The 15,811-nt window shown below is 33.6% G+C and overlaps 1 protein-coding gene across 1 annotated transcript; it reads right to left on the bottom strand.

The window, feature by feature from the left end:
* Window positions 1-3,565: 3,565 nt before the first annotated feature.
* Window positions 3,566-12,239, bottom strand: LOC144572282 (Noc2p family). The gene is made up of 11 exons (XM_078321787.1): window positions 11,878-12,239; window positions 11,008-11,116; window positions 10,611-10,662; window positions 9,989-10,083; window positions 9,302-9,364; window positions 8,068-8,589; window positions 7,596-7,898; window positions 5,957-6,289; window positions 5,457-5,663; window positions 4,651-4,740; window positions 3,566-3,863 (listed from the first exon to the last, which is right to left on the bottom strand). Exons 1-11 carry the CDS (start codon window positions 12,069-12,071, stop codon window positions 3,777-3,779), a joined length of 2,055 nt encoding a protein of 684 aa, XP_078177913.1. The 5' UTR covers window positions 12,072-12,239; the 3' UTR covers window positions 3,566-3,776.
* Window positions 12,240-15,811: the final 3,572 nt, after the last annotated feature.

Below are 15,811 nucleotides of genomic sequence, written 5' to 3'. Positions count from 1 at the left end.
TTGTGTTACCTTGGTGTACTAAATCGACATTCAGGTTTAGATTAATCATGTCTTTATTTAAGTTAGTAGATCAACTGATCTTTACCCAGTGAGATAAACATACCATGCATAGCCACTCTTACTATTCTTGGTAACCGGTTTTCATTTTCTTTTCTATCTTTTTTCATACTTTTTTGACAGGTTTTTTGCTGTACCTGGTTTTTATTTTATTTTTTAGTTTACTTTTTACCGCGCAGAAATATCAAGATTATACAACAATTATACATATCAGTAATTCTTTGGAAATGTCAGTATGCAACATGTTCCTAGGACTCCTACTTAAGATTATCAAATCTATTTTGGTAGTCATTCCATTCAAGTTTGCTCGCTAGAATGAAACACTGGATATCAGTATATTTCAATGCATTTCAGATTTACCATGCACCACATATAACTAACATTATCTCGTTTCACCATTATTGTGAGGTGATAAGTGTTCATATCACTATTACCATGAGGGGATGTACCATTTTGATTTATTTTTTTAAATTATTGCAATGGCCCAACTGGAAAGAAAAATGTCTGGAGTAGAATGCTTAGATCAACTATTTTGCGGATCTCTTGACAAGAACTTATGGTTGTTCCATTTTTATCCATTCGAATGGTTGGAAACAAAATTCCAGCCAGAGTAGAAAAAAAAAACCTATAGGAATTGACAACCTTTATCATACTTAGATATATGTGGGAATCATGCATTACTAAAATAAGTTGCAGAAAACAAGTCCATCAGCAACAAAATAATAATCCACATGCTATACATTAAATCTTATCTAAGGTGCTACCGTTTATTTTTAGTTAGTAACATTAAAACTGCTTGCAATAATAGTATTGATAAGGGTGTCAACGGGTACGATGCGGGTCGGGTGAAGACATTTTCATACCCATACCCGTTATGATAACAAAAAAAATTATCCTCAACTGTTTTTTCGAATACAGTATGGATCGGGTAAACGGATAAAAAAGTGTCATTAACATCTTAATTTGTGTTTTTGATATAATATTTTTCAAAACAAGAAAAGAAAAGAAAAATAATAATGAATACAACTAATTTGTATTATGAAAATTTAATAAAATACAAAACTTTATTGTATCATCTTCATACAAATATATATATATATATATATATATATATAGAGTACGGCTAACGCGCTTCCTCTAGCATATGGGCCGAAATGCTTCCGGTGGAAATTTAAAATTTCAAAATCCAAAAAGTCGATCTGAACCGTTCATCTCCTTCTCCATATTAATATCTGCTTGGAGACCAAATTTTACATTTTTCTGAAATTTTTTACTATTTATTAAGCCACTTTGAAAATCGCTGATCCAACGGTGGCTTAACAAAACAGTAAAACCATTGGATCAGCGATTTTCAAAGTGGCTTAATAAATAGTAAAAAATTTCAGAAAAATGTAAAATTTGGTCTCCAAGCAGATATTAATATGGAGAAGAAGATGAACGGTTCAGATCGACTTTTTGGATTTTGAAATTTTAAATTTCCACCGGAAGCATTTCGACCCATATGCTAGAGGAAGCGCGTTAGCCGTACTCTATATATATATATATATATATATATATATTGTTATCGTATAATATAATTTTATTTTTGAAAATTATCTTATACGATAACGGGTAAGATAATGAAAAAAAATCGTTATCCTTACCCGTGTCTGATAAGCTAACGAAAACTCTTACCCTTACCTGTGTTTTCAAATACAATACGGGTCGGATAAATGGATAAAAGGGTACCATTGATGCCCCTGAGTATTGAATTAGATTATATTATATTGGAAACACTGTTTAAGAACAGAAAACACGGTTCGAGTAAAAGAATGCAACTCACTGGCTGGGTCCCTGAAACAGTGTTTCCAATATAATATAATCTAATTTATTGAGATGGCATGCCTTGTTGGAATTTAATTGAGATGGCATACCTTGTTGGAATTTAATGGAGATGGCATGCCTTGTTGGAATTTTGTTATTATTATATTAGGAGTCTAATTTATTGACCAAACACTAGCTATTGCCCTATTGGAAAAATCCACCTCTCAAAAGATACACCATTCTATTTGGATAACTCCTGTTTTCACACTTTGAAATATATTAGTTTCAGCAAGATTTCATCTCTTCATAGTTCTTTTTCAAACAAAAGAGGAATCAACTTGATTATTTTGCCCCCTTATTTACCCTCTTAGCACTATTTTAAAAAGAAAGAAAAAAGAACGAAGATTTAAAAATGGAGAAGTACAAAGTTGAATACAAAACAATTCTACTCCTATCTTTTCTATTTATTTAACCCTGACATACACACTGCATTTTTTAATGAGCAAACATATCTATGGTCTCTAGTTAAATTAAGGCCATAATAAATATGTTTTCTACGATTGTTGCAACTTAATAAACTAAATGTCAAGTTTTGACAACTACTAATATTGAATAAATTGAAGTCAAGAAAGATACCATGATAGTGTTTTACGTGGTTACCATATTCAATAAAATTCGTGTACTAGACCATTAAATGAGTTTCAACGGTTCACATTCATCATTTGAATCTAATCTGATAGGTTTTAGAGTTGAGTTCACAAAGAGACTGGGTGAACTTAACAAATTGTTTGGATGGAGAGTAGAGGAAGGGAGGGAATGGAAAGAAAAGAAAACTTCCCGAATCGTATTTGGTTGACAAAATTATGTTGGAGGTGAAAACTCATTAAGTCGTGTTTGGTTTAACCTTATATCATTGTAATCAATAGAATCGGTTTTCCTTCCAATTTGGAGGGTAACGGATGGAAAAAAAACTTTGTTGCAAATATTTTAGAAAAAATAACATAAATGACTAACCCTATATCTTACCTATATATTCTCATACAGGTTTTTTGTCACAATCCTACAACAGCCACCGAATTTCTCATCAACCTTCTAAATTTTAATCAACCAAACAAGAAATAAGACGAAAAAGAAAGTTAAATTTATTTTCCCTCATTAATCATCCAAACACGAAGAGATTAAATACATTAATCTTCCTTTCTATTCTATTCCATTCCCTTCTATTCTTCACCTCCCCTTCCTTCCTCAACTCTCCATCCAACAAGGCTGTAAGAACACCCTTGTTCTACTCCCATAAAATAACTGCTATGTTGATAGTGCAGCTAAATGACATGAAGCCTAATTTCACAACTCAGTTGTTCAAACTAAAAGCAGATACTCAACATTATTTAAAAGACCTTTATATTTAACGCATTGTTAATTTAAAAATGTCAGTGATTTGCATTGCTTTAAATTAAGCAAGACGGGTTATTATTGGGTTAATATTGCCATTTCAAATTCTAACAAGAGAGCAAACATGAATTTGGTGAAATATAAAGAAAGTCGCTCTTTTTAGAGCAAAGTTTTACATGGTTGAGAGACATGAGAAATTGGCATCTCTACTTATTTTCATCATCGCTAAGTTCGATGAAATTTTGGCTAAATAATTTCCCCAAATCTATCTGTGATAAAGAACAGAGACAACAACAAAGAAAGATCCTAACAATGAAAAAGGGGATATACTTTTCATTTCAGAAATAAAATTTAATGTTGCTCCCAACAACATAAAAATCTGCTTCAAAATTTCATCACCCACAGAAGCTTGTTCATGTCGTATTATCATACCGGTTTGCTTGGCAGTGATACAAACAATTAAATAAAATATGCCCTAAACAACGAAGAACTTAGTAACCAGATGTTCTTACCTAAAAGAGGATTCAGGGAACCATATTTCGAGTCTGGGAGTTCTGTAACATGCTGGCATAGAACTGAGAGAAAGAACTTTTCGCATTGCTTTTCTCCGGCTACAAACAAAGGGAAGAAAAATCTTTAGTAGTCAATATTTAAATATCAACAGGAACAATATCGCGTTAAATCAAGGGGGGAGGCCAAACTTTCGAACTTTGGGGATCAATCATATAAAATTTTCCTGTAGAGAATAGGAGTCAATTTTACCGTACCAAGACATTTTACTCTAAATTATATAGAAAATCATACATAAAAACAAAATTGATCCCCATTCCTTTCTACTTAAATCAGCCAATGTGTTAAATATACAAAAAAAAATAGAAAGAACTATTAGGGACTTCCTACTACAACACAACCTGAACAAGAAAAGGAAATCAAATTGTCCAAAATACCAGCATTATACAAGCACCCTGCATAGCTTGGATTTTACCAAGAATTATAGACATAGGACAATTTTTGGTACCATCTCAAATCAATACCAAAAAAATTATATGTAACAACCAGTTTCAACTCACTAGGATTGAGATCATTTCCCCATTTGAACTTTCTAATTTATTCTCTTCATTGGTTCAATTCATAGATGAGTGTATCAGAGTGCACAATTGAGGGGAGGATGTCAATATAAAAACAAGCCATTACATTCTAGATAGTTAAATTATTCCATATGGACCCTGGATATTGGCTTTAGGGTATAGAGATTAAGAACCACAAAGTATAGACCATATCTGGCATGTTCCAGCAGACTTGCTACGTACACAAATTTGCTATTTACAGGAATATAAGCAAAATTTGTTCTTTGTCATTTTAGTAAGTGAAAAACTAAGCATCATAAATGATTTATACCAGGAGGAAGTTATTGATAGATGTTTGATCATTTGGAGAAAAGGAAACTCCATCCCGCTTCATTTGTATGAAATCTCTGTTCTGTTCAGCCTACAGTTAAGAAAACTTGTTTTAAAATATGAGAATCAACTCTTTTGGGCTTATCAACCCAGTTCAATATATTTGCACTTTTTACCCTTCCGCTGTTCCCTTTTTAGTTCCCCTTGCACATTACTCTATAGGAACATTTATCTATGAAAGTCTACCTCTATAAATAGAAACCTTTAGATCCCATGCAGATACATACACTTGTACTTGCTCTTTAAATCATTATGCCCTACGTTAAGTTCTTATTTACTGGGTATACTTAGTACCACACTGGTTTTTCTTTTTTTGCAATCCTTGGTTTTTTCATTTTTGCATTTTGGCTTTGGTGGAGCCATTTTAGCTATCAAGTATCATTTATGTAAAATAAATTAAGAAACAAGTATCAACTGAGGCACATAGGCTACAAGAAAAGATTGACAAAACTGGCACTTTATCACAAGCTAAATTGGTGCTTAAATTAGGAAAAGTTATATTTTATCCTTGATTAAGGCCAATTGGAAGAAAAATAAGCCATAAGATGACTGGTTTGTTTCCATAATGGAGGCAGTAGCTCTAAAACGCCACTTATTTCAAAAAGATAAAAGGAAAACACTGGAACAATCAATTATATGTGATCATTACTGACAAGATAGTGAAGTGAACAGATTCCCCTGCTACCTTATCAGGGCACCTCTAGTTGAAATTGCTTATAAAGTGCACAACGGTGAGCAGAATATTACCTGGTCAATGAATCGCTTGATGAAGCGGCTAACTGATTCAGCTGTTGCCTTCTCATGGGATCTCTTTAGGAGGATCAATGGAATGGTAGAAAGTTCTGGAAGTGATACATGATAGCTCCACTGAGAAAAGTGTGCGCTCAATACCTCGATGCAAGATCGAGCACATTCTTCTTGATATTGCCGAGATTTTAACAAGTTCTTTGGCACCTTTCACACCAATAATATATGCAAAACATGAACAGACAGTTCTTATGAACAAATCAAACCCCCACCCTATACTATGTGAAATTGATATTTCATACGAACCTAAAGGAGAAAGTATCAGAATATTATAGTCCCAGCCAGTGCCAGTAGGTACTAGCGCAATATTTTGGTATTTACTGATTGATCCCCCAGACCACAAAACAGAGTGCAAAATTGAAGCAAAGCATTTTTGTATTTACCAAAAAGCCTCTTGTCAGCAGTTGCTGCAATAAGATTTAAAAGAAATAATTATATACCTGCAACAAAGAAGACAACTTTATTGTTGATTCTTGAGCCCCATCCACCTTTCCAGTGACCTCCCCAATGAAGTCGAGGCATTCAAAAACTAGGGATGAAACTGGAATAAAATGACCAGATGAAAGAGAGAGATCATTAAGCATTTGCACACATTTGAGCTTCAATGGCAGAAAGCGTGGGCCTGTGAATAAACTGATCACCCCAAAAATAACACGGACAGCCATGTCAAACAGCTGCTGTAAGTTGCTTTCCTTGTAATTGAGGCAAGTGAACTTCACCCAGAGGTTGAGACAGTTTATGTATTGCCAATTATTTATCTTCATCAGATCTTCCTGTATCGACAAAAAAAAATGTAAAGAATTAAAGACTGTACCTTTGTGTTAATTTATTATTCATTACACTACATCATCAATCATTCTTATAAATTTTTGATAGATACTATAACCTACAGTGTCAATATAATAAAGGGAGGAAGGTTGAAGAAACTATATAAGCACAAGTACCCAGGATATCTCTGGTATTTAAGAAGATATTTTTTCAATTTACTATGCACGCACCACATTTTGAAGTTTTTTTAAGGGCCAAGCAGCAGGTTCCTTATCAGTTATATCGGTTAAGGTGTATTTTCTAATATATGGTACTAATTTTGCATGATCCTAAATAATGCGTTGACATTTTAGTTATTTTAGTTCTTTCTCCATCACATAATGCTGGCTTTGATTTTGCTGGTGACATCAAGACTTTTCTTTTTCTTTCGTGACTTTTGTGCATTTTTTGTCAGCTAGGGTGCTTTTCCAGCTGACATATTCTACTTCAACATTTAAGGTGTTTTGAGACAGATCCGTCATGACATCTGTAGGACCAAAATAGATTAGGACAATTTTCAACTGATCCCCTCTCATCAGTTAAGGTGCATTCCAACCAATCACCTCTGATATCGGTCAATGGTTTTCCACCCAAATCGTTTGCTATGGTGCTTTCAACTGACTTTATCGTTTGCTTTATATGCAAACTTCAGACGTCTAATGCCTCAATTTAAGGGGAGGTGTTAGGGAATATCTCTTAATACTTGGTATTTGAAATGGTTGTATTTTGATTACGTTTTATTTTCAGGTAAGAAGAGACTATCAGATTCCTTTCACTGTTGTCTCTCTTGGTTAAGTATTTGTAGGCCTTGAGCCATATTTTGATAAGCCATGAAGTGACAACCTAAAGAAGAGCTCAGTATTTTCGTTTTTGGTATTTTTCCTCCATAATTTGGGTGTGCTAAATAATTGAGGGTAAAATCACTTTACATTGGGTTCAATGGGTACTATTGAGTATTTTGGGGATGAAGAAATGAAATCATGTCAAATTAAACCTAAAATGTTCAGTTTGTGCAGATGGAGGAACAATTAAAGATTTATTGCATTATGTCAAATTAAACCTAAACTGTTCATTTTGTGCAGATGGAGGAACAATTAAAGATTTATTGCACAATTGGTGTAAAAGCAGACAAAATACCATAACCAGACAAACCAGACACCAGTACCAGTATGAAAATCTAATCAGTTGGTATATAAATTTTTAAGAACACATACAAAAAGTGCAAGTAATAAACCATGAAATTTCTAAACCAATGCAACGAAAAAGAGAGACCTTCTTCTTTGTCTTAGAAGCCTGCTTGACAAAACCAGCCAGCTGCTGCAGAGAGGAAACAGCAAACAGGTATGACTGCTGAACATCCAAAGAAGTTATCTCCATAAAAGAGCTTTTCAGCAAATCAATACGTTTCAGGTTGGATTCTTCAACAAACTTGCAACGTGCAATTAAAGTTCTGTACATAGCCTTCAAACATATCTTGAGATAGTCTGAAGATAGTAGCAAAGCAACTTCTTTCATGAGTAAGAACGAAGATGTAGAAAGTTGCTCCGCTCCGGTGGACCAAAATCGAAGTAAAATCTGTACGAGGAAAAAATAAAATAAAAATAATAGTAATAACAGAACATAATTATTTCAGACTACTACCAACTATGAGAACTGAACAGAAATGTACTGAACTGTAAAGAAGGACATAATTATTCCAGATAAACAAATGTACTGAACCGTCAAGAAGGATATAATGATGTACCTTAGTAAGCCTTCTTCCAAGTGAAGAAAAAGCATGCAAGAACACAACTGATGACATAAGCCGGGACAACACAAAATTAAGCAACATGCTATCGCTGATTTGATTCAACAATTTAACCGAGCTCGTAAGATATGATTTGACCAATGGACCCACATTGAGCCATTCTTTTGAGTTTTTCAACTTCACGATTATCCTCTCAGCATTGCAATCTTCAGGGACCCCGAGAAGTGTGCGAAATATCCCATCGGCCTCAGACAAGACAAAGTTGATAACCCTGGAGTAAACTTCAGGGCTCGCTATCCGGGCAGATTTATCATTTCTGGATGTGAAGGCCCCATAGAGACTAGTATCGTGATACAAGTTGAGGATGCTCCGGAGAGCAGGACTATTTGGATTTTCCGTGACCAACCAGCACCAAACATCTAGTGTTGTTCGTGTTACAGGTTGTCTGGTTGGTTGTTCCTCTAACTCTTCTTCTTCCTCTTCTTCATCTTCTCCCCCTTCCTCTTCATCGTCTGATACCTAATAACAACGTAAGGCTTAAAATTCAACTATACTAAATGCTTTGTCATCATTTGACTTCTTTTTAATGATGTTAGAAAACTTAATAATATATTATCGGATTTCCTCCTGCTACTCGGATGCAATTAAAAAAGTGCATGGCCAAGCCCAAGTAAAAGTCAGTCAAGTCAATTTATTCATCATGCAACATTATCAAAATTGATTTAGTGGCAGAAATGATCCAATAACAATCTAGTGCCTAATTGTTTCCCTATACACCATTGATACGATTAGTTAACTGATGCTGTCAATGATAGTCACAAAAATTTCATGTTTTCATTTATTTTGATCATATTGTCCATTATCAATTTTAGGAAGTTTTTGCTAGAAGTAAATCTCCCTTCTGATTACCTCTATATCCCCTCATCGTTGTCTTTTAATTTATCTAGTCTTGTAATTTAGATCCTGACCTAGATCTACTTCTAGTTCTAATAGAATCATTTCAGATAATACCTACTGGGAACCAATTAATAGTGACTTAATACTACTTTATTTGATATATGTTACTTTCTTAATTTATTACTTGGGGGAGCAGGGCCATTGTTTAGTTGATGTTTACCATCACATGTACACAACATAGTTCAAAAACAGGATTACCCTTCTTTAATGTTCTTAATATTTATCAAGGAAAATTGAAACCTTGAGAAGTGTAGAGAAAAGCAAGAGGTCTTACCATGCTGTCGTATCGCTCCAGTTGATACCGCCTGCTCTCAAGGAACTTTGCAAACTCTTCATCCTAAAAAGATACAAAAAAAAACAAATAAGTAACACGAAAACTTGCACTCGTTTAAATAATAAGTCTCACGGTATCAGATACAAGTATAGGTTGTTACTGAGTGGATGTTATCAATTCATCAATTTTTTTTCTTTCTTTCTTACTGCATTCAGGATTTTCTTGTCCAAGCTTCTCAATTAAGCCCTTAACATCTGCTAGAAAGCACAAACAACAAGTGCTGCCTGTACAGTGCCAAGTCAGATAATGGTTGGAAGAACATAAGAAGATCAACCAACAGCACTATCATTTAAAATAAAATAACAACCAATACAACTTACTCAGCGCCTAAAGGTTAGACAGGTTACCAGTGCAGTATATGTACATAGAGCAAGTATTGCATGCTTCATGCCTTTACTTTGCACATGTTGGCCATTTTTAAAATTTACAAATTTTCATTAACTTTATATTTTTTTTGTTGTTCAGTTGCTTTGTCAGCCGAACCATCCAATTTCTGGTCAACTCACTCCAAAACAAGTGCCACATTGGGGTCACATGTATCCTGTTAACTAGCATCACAGTCAAATCCGTGCTCACAAATTGGTTATTTTTTTCTTTAACTTAGTTTTGGTTAAGAAATAAAGAAACCTTTGCAAGCAACTTGTCCAGCTTTTTCTTTTGCTTAGAGATTTGCATCTTGATTTCAGCATTTTCTTCTTGAAATGTGCCAACGGCAGTATCATCTAAAAAATTTACAGGAAAATTAATTCAGATATCTCTTTATGTAATACATTGAAAAGGAGGCCAAATGCGGTGCACCGAGTATTATTGCAATTTCAAGCAACCATACTAATATCACACCTCACTGGTACAGCATTCATGAGTTGCATTGCCAGCACTGGATATTTTATATTTACTGTCTGATATCCTTAGTTATAATTAAGAGCCGATTAAGCAGCCATAATGGCATAAACAGTTACCAAAACTCAGCCACCAGTATACTAGAATAAATCAAATCGAATTAAATTGACTTCATTCCATGTTTCCACCACCTCCAACCCTCAAACCCACCCCCACCACCCCACCTCCCATCCGTCAAATACCCCCCCCCCCCCCCCACCCACCCACCCCACCCTTCCCAAAATAATGATGATGGTGACTTTATGATATGCAACTTATGTAGCATGTTATGTTATAGCAATTGCAAAAGAGTTTCATACAAAAGACACAATCTGGAATATAACAATAAGAAAAAGAGAACATATCAAACCTCTCGAGTTATTCTCATTTTTGCTCTCAGAAATGTAAGGGCACTCGGCATCCTGTCAATTTAGAGAGAGAGAAAAAGACAAGAAAAGTAGGTCAAATATGTTAATGACAACTACAAGTCATAACAGTACAATTAGAATTTTTAGCGTTGCTTTATCTGTTTCATTTTCATGTTCTTACTTGTAAATGCATTTGGAAGTTCTGACATATTTATTTGCTAATACCCTTAAAAAATCAAACCCCTCCCCCTTGCTTCATTTTCTTTGCTCTTATTTGGAGCACACTGTTTGCAGTGCACATAAGCAACTATTTGTTATATCAGGATTTGGTTGCTATTGTGATACAATAACAGTCTAATGAGCGGCACCACAAAGTAATGAGTTGATGATAGTTCTTACCTCCGACAGATAGCCATCACTGTCAGAGAAATCATCATCGAACTCTTCTTCATCCTCACCGAACAAATTGCTCATATCTGTCTCGACTAAATAGGCTCCGCCATCATTCCTACAAAGAGAAATAGCAAAATAAGAAAACAGCAACATGTTGCATTGTCTGTACCAATAGTATAGACTGTGGACTTGTGTCAGCTACAAGTTCACTAGTGGGACCCAACAATATTTTGGTTTGAATAACACAGCAATCAACTGAAACAGTATAATATGAGCCCATCATTGGTATTGTGGGTTACATTTATAGGGTAGGGATCCACTGACAATGAATTAACCACTCTTGACAATCATCAAAATAAATTATAATTTGATATCCACTGATTGTAACGTGATCCATACTACATACTATTGTATATCATGCACCATCAAAAATGATAAAGCTTGATCCAAGTTTATTGTTCATTAAATGACTTGTACTTTATAACAGTTTGTATACCTGTCTTTGATGGACTATCAAATAACACTTGAATTGCATGAAATTTGATACACAATAACCCAATCAATCTGTAAAGCCAACTACTCGTCTAAATTTTTTCTTTTTGTGAATTTTATTTACTTGATTTGAAAAATATTGTCAAGATTGTGAACTTAATCAATTGTCAGTGGATCCGAACCCATTTTATATGATCAAGTTTAAGAACCAATCAATCTTTTATAACCTGAACTAAGCTCCATGTATCCAACCTTCAACTAAATTATAGACAAAAAAATTAAATCAAGTTCAACGGGCACCAATTAAACTATGTGTACCAATACAAACACAAATTAACGAATAAATAACCCCAAAAAATGAAAAGAAAGGTCTGAGACATTTACTGGTATAATTGTGAGACGCTCTGGTCATGATTCAAGTTCTCTTCAGCTTCGTCGGCAGCATCAGCACTGAGACCTCTTCCACGTGGGGCCGGTTTCCTCTTGAAAAAAGTTCTCTGCTTACGCTTCTGCTTTTCCACGGTCTGGAGGCCCTTTCTGGCGAATTTTCTAGCTCTCTTCCCCAATTTCTTCGCCATTAGAAGTTCCCTGACAACACAAGCAAGAGCCTGACCAAATATACGCACTGGAGAAGCAAAAGCAGAGTCTAACGACCTAGGGTTTGGGTTTTGATGGAGGCGCGGAGGGTTTAAGGCGCGACACCACAGGATGGATTCGTATTACGGTAGTTAACGGCGTTATTTATTTTGCATTGTTGGGACAATATATAAGTTCTGGAGTCAACTGGATAGATCTATAGCGTTGGATCCTGATCTCGCGGTTGACACTGATGCACGACAAGAACTGTTTCGTGCTTATAGGCCGCATAATTAATCGAGGCCCGTTTCAAATGACGGTCGATATTGTCTGTACTATGGTTGTCAATTCGATGCATATTTTAATTCGAATAATTGTTATACAATTTAAATCACGAGGGTTGGAATTTTTTCAAATTTCAGCTTATTTCTGGGTACGGATTGACTTATAATTATAATTGAGCCTATTCTTTAGGATTCTAAGAGCATCTACATCTCTGAAATTTTTTGAGTTTCTAATCTGATGTGGCAGTTTCTAAACCAGTTTCAGGGATGCAGATGGGTTTCTTATTTAGCAACTTTGCTTCAAAGTTTCTTAATAAGAAACCGTTTATAAACTCTGACGTGACCAAATAATTCGCTGAAATTCTTTTCTCTTGTAATTTATTTGCTGATGTGGCAATTAAGAAATTCTAATTTTGAGTTTCAGGGATGTGAGGGTTTATAAACTTTCAGAGATAAAGTTTCTAAAAATTAGTTAACAGTTATTTAGAAACTCCAAGAGTTTCAGGGATGTAGATGCTCTAATATCTTAATAACAGATTATCTGAATATATTTTTTTTTCAAATTAATTATGGACTAAGTTTTATTGGGCTGCGTAATATATGGGCTGAAAATTTTGCTTCATCTCTGATAAAGTTTATCTGAATAGGTACATTTGAAATGGTGTGATCAAAGTAGTGCAACAAACTAGTGCATCTGAACTGATACATATGTTTTATAAATATGCAGTGAAAAATTTATTTTATGTCATCTATTTTGATTCGCACTTCTTCGTAACTTTGAAGAAAAAGTAAAGAGTAAGAAAACACGGTATTGTGTGTTGGAGGAATCGTATCTCTGAGTACTAAAGTGGTACTGTTCCGTAGAGTTAATAGATCCGGACAATTTTTTTTAACCTAAAACGAATCTTAAATCTGGTCCGACTAGAAGTAAATCTGGACCATAATGTTGTGGGCTCCACCGTGCGATACTGCATAGGATACAAGTCCATATATTCAGTGTTAGCACACCAACTCACGGTTATTATTCAACTTATTTGTGTGGATGCTAGTAGATACATAATTGTTGTTGTTATTATTGTTGTTATGTTTATCTAAAACAAGAATGAAAGAGAAAGCCACTACTCTTACAATTAGACAAAAATCTCCATTATGTATCTAGTGGTAGACTGTAATTATTGAACTGAATCAAATTATTACACCTATTATATATCTTAATTAATTTCTAACAATAACAGTGTACTGTTTACGTACAGATCGAGTTTATTGTTTATTCATCTCAGTATTTTGCTCTGAGCAAATATCATCTCTCTCCATTAATAATGATCAAATGAATTTCTAATTTTCCATTAATAATGATAAAATGATTTATTTTCTGTTAAGAACCATTTATTTCATTGGTTTGACCTGGTGTGAATAATTGTCAAATAAAAATAATATCATGCAAAAGTATGACCGAAAGAAGTATAGGGGAATTAACCAAGTCAACAATTTGGAACTTGCAATATTATATATTTTTCTAAATAAAATTATAAAGCAATATTGCCAAGTGCAGCATCCACTACTGGCGTGTTAAGTGGGTTATTTAGTTAGATATTTGTTTGTTATAAGACTTTGTGTTGACCTACATAAAAAGAAAATTTCTCTCCAACTATCTAAAATAATTTTAACTGTGGAATCTCAAAGTAATTCATGTAAATTACAAATTGGTTAATTTTATTTTTCGGATAATAATATTTTCGAATTTACTGGAAATTGGATTGTGAGTATATTGTGGGGAAAACGAGAACGTTAACGTAAAATTAATAACGTAAAGATTTTTTACAATATAGATATTCCAAAATCACAGCATATAATTATCTTGGCAACCATAATAATAAATTCTAAAACAATTATAATGTTCTTAAACCAAAATAACAGAAAAATAAAGTATAAACTTGTTTGTACATATTATGCAAATAACTTTACATTATTAATAAAATAGATTTCAAATTGTTAAACACAAACGGTCACCTCTTCTCATTATTATAGGTATGATGAAATAAATATATATATATATATATATATATATAGAGTTAGGCTGGGGTGCTATGGATAGCATAGTGGCCTCTATGCTACGGCTCAATATTCGAGTTTTCAAAATCCAAACGGTCGATCCGAACCGTTCATCTTATTCTCCATATTAATATCTGCTTGGAGACCAAATTTTACATTTTTCTGAATTTTTTTACTATTTATTAAGTATTTTACAAAATTGTTGATCCAACGGTGGCTGCACAAAACAGTAAAACCGTTGGATTAGCGATTTTCAAAGTGGCTTAATAAATAGTAAAAAAAATTCAGAAAATTATAAAATTTGGTCTCCAAGCAGATATTAATATGGAGAATAAGATGAACGGTTCGGATCGACCGTTTGGATTTTGAAAACTCGAATATTGAGCCGTAGCATAGAGGCCACTATGCTATCCATAGCAACCCAGCCTAACTCATATATATATATATATATAAAGAATAATGGCTTCTATTATATTTTTCCTGGACTTCTATTTGACGTGGCTTTTGCATGATCATTGTCTTTGGTAGTTCAATCGAAAATGACATGTTTAAAAAGCTAAAAAGAGGGAAATCGGGCACTACGAAGCATATTTTAATGCATTGAAAGGGATATGCAACTACACCAATTATACAAGGGAAAATTTCGACTGCATCCATCTAAAATTTTGAAATAATCCAATTTTTCATCAAAATATCATAATATCCAATATCTCCATAAAAATTTCAGATTCTTTCTCCTATCCTCTTTTATTTAATTTTATTTTTATTAAACTATTTTATAAATTAAATTGACCATTATGCCCCTCTGATTGTAAATGAATATATTTAGTGACCAAATTAAATTGACCAATACGCTGTCTCTGTTTTTCATTTTTGTTGTTCTTTTTCTTCTCTTCATAAGTTGTTGATCTCTCTCAGCAACAAGAAACAAATTTGTTTAGATAAAAACACATCTCGTTATCAAAATTTGGTCACAAACTGAGCTCTGAGACAACATTTCTCGCTCCAAAGCAAAACCCTAGTTGCTTTATACATGTTCATTTACAATCAAAGAGGCATAATGGTCAGTTCAGTTTTTAAAACAGTTAAATAAAAAAGAAAATATATAAAAGAGGATAGGATAAAAAATTTGAAATTTTCATGGGAATATTGAATATTATGGTATTTTTATGGGAAAGTTGACTATTTGAAAATTTTAGATGGGTACATTGAAAATTTTCTCTATGGTATTTTGATGAAAGAATTGACCATTTCAAAATTTTAGATGGATACATTTGAAATTTTCCCATTACAAAGAGACCTTGATAAAGATTGGTTATAATTTGTCTTGGATTAAGACAGGCTGCTAAATTTGTATACGAAATTAAATGCTTCTTAACTTCTTCATCATAAAATTCAAAACATCA

The sequence above is a fragment of the Carex rostrata genome, chromosome 20, assembly GCF_964058835.1.
Source record: "Carex rostrata chromosome 20, lpCarRost1.2, whole genome shotgun sequence".
NCBI lineage: Eukaryota > Viridiplantae > Streptophyta > Magnoliopsida > Poales > Cyperaceae > Carex > Carex rostrata.
The sequence above is the reverse complement of the archived record's forward strand: the minus strand, read 5'-3'. Positions and strand labels throughout refer to the sequence as shown.

What these genes read in the sequence shown, in the direction of transcription:
- LOC144572282 (XM_078321787.1), bottom strand. Translation starts at nt 12,071, where the DNA reads ATGGCGAAGAAATTGGGGAAGAGAGCTAGAAAATTCGCCAGAAAGGGC. An exon ending in GTGATGGCTATCTGTCGGAG is followed by an intron (nt 10,663 to 11,007) that starts GTAAGAACTATC and finishes CTAAATTGACAG; the next exon opens with GATGCCGAGTGCCCTTACAT. An exon ending in AAATGAGAATAACTCGAGAG is followed by an intron (nt 10,084 to 10,610) that starts GTTTGATATGTT and finishes TAAATTTTTTAG; the next exon opens with ATGATACTGCCGTTGGCACA.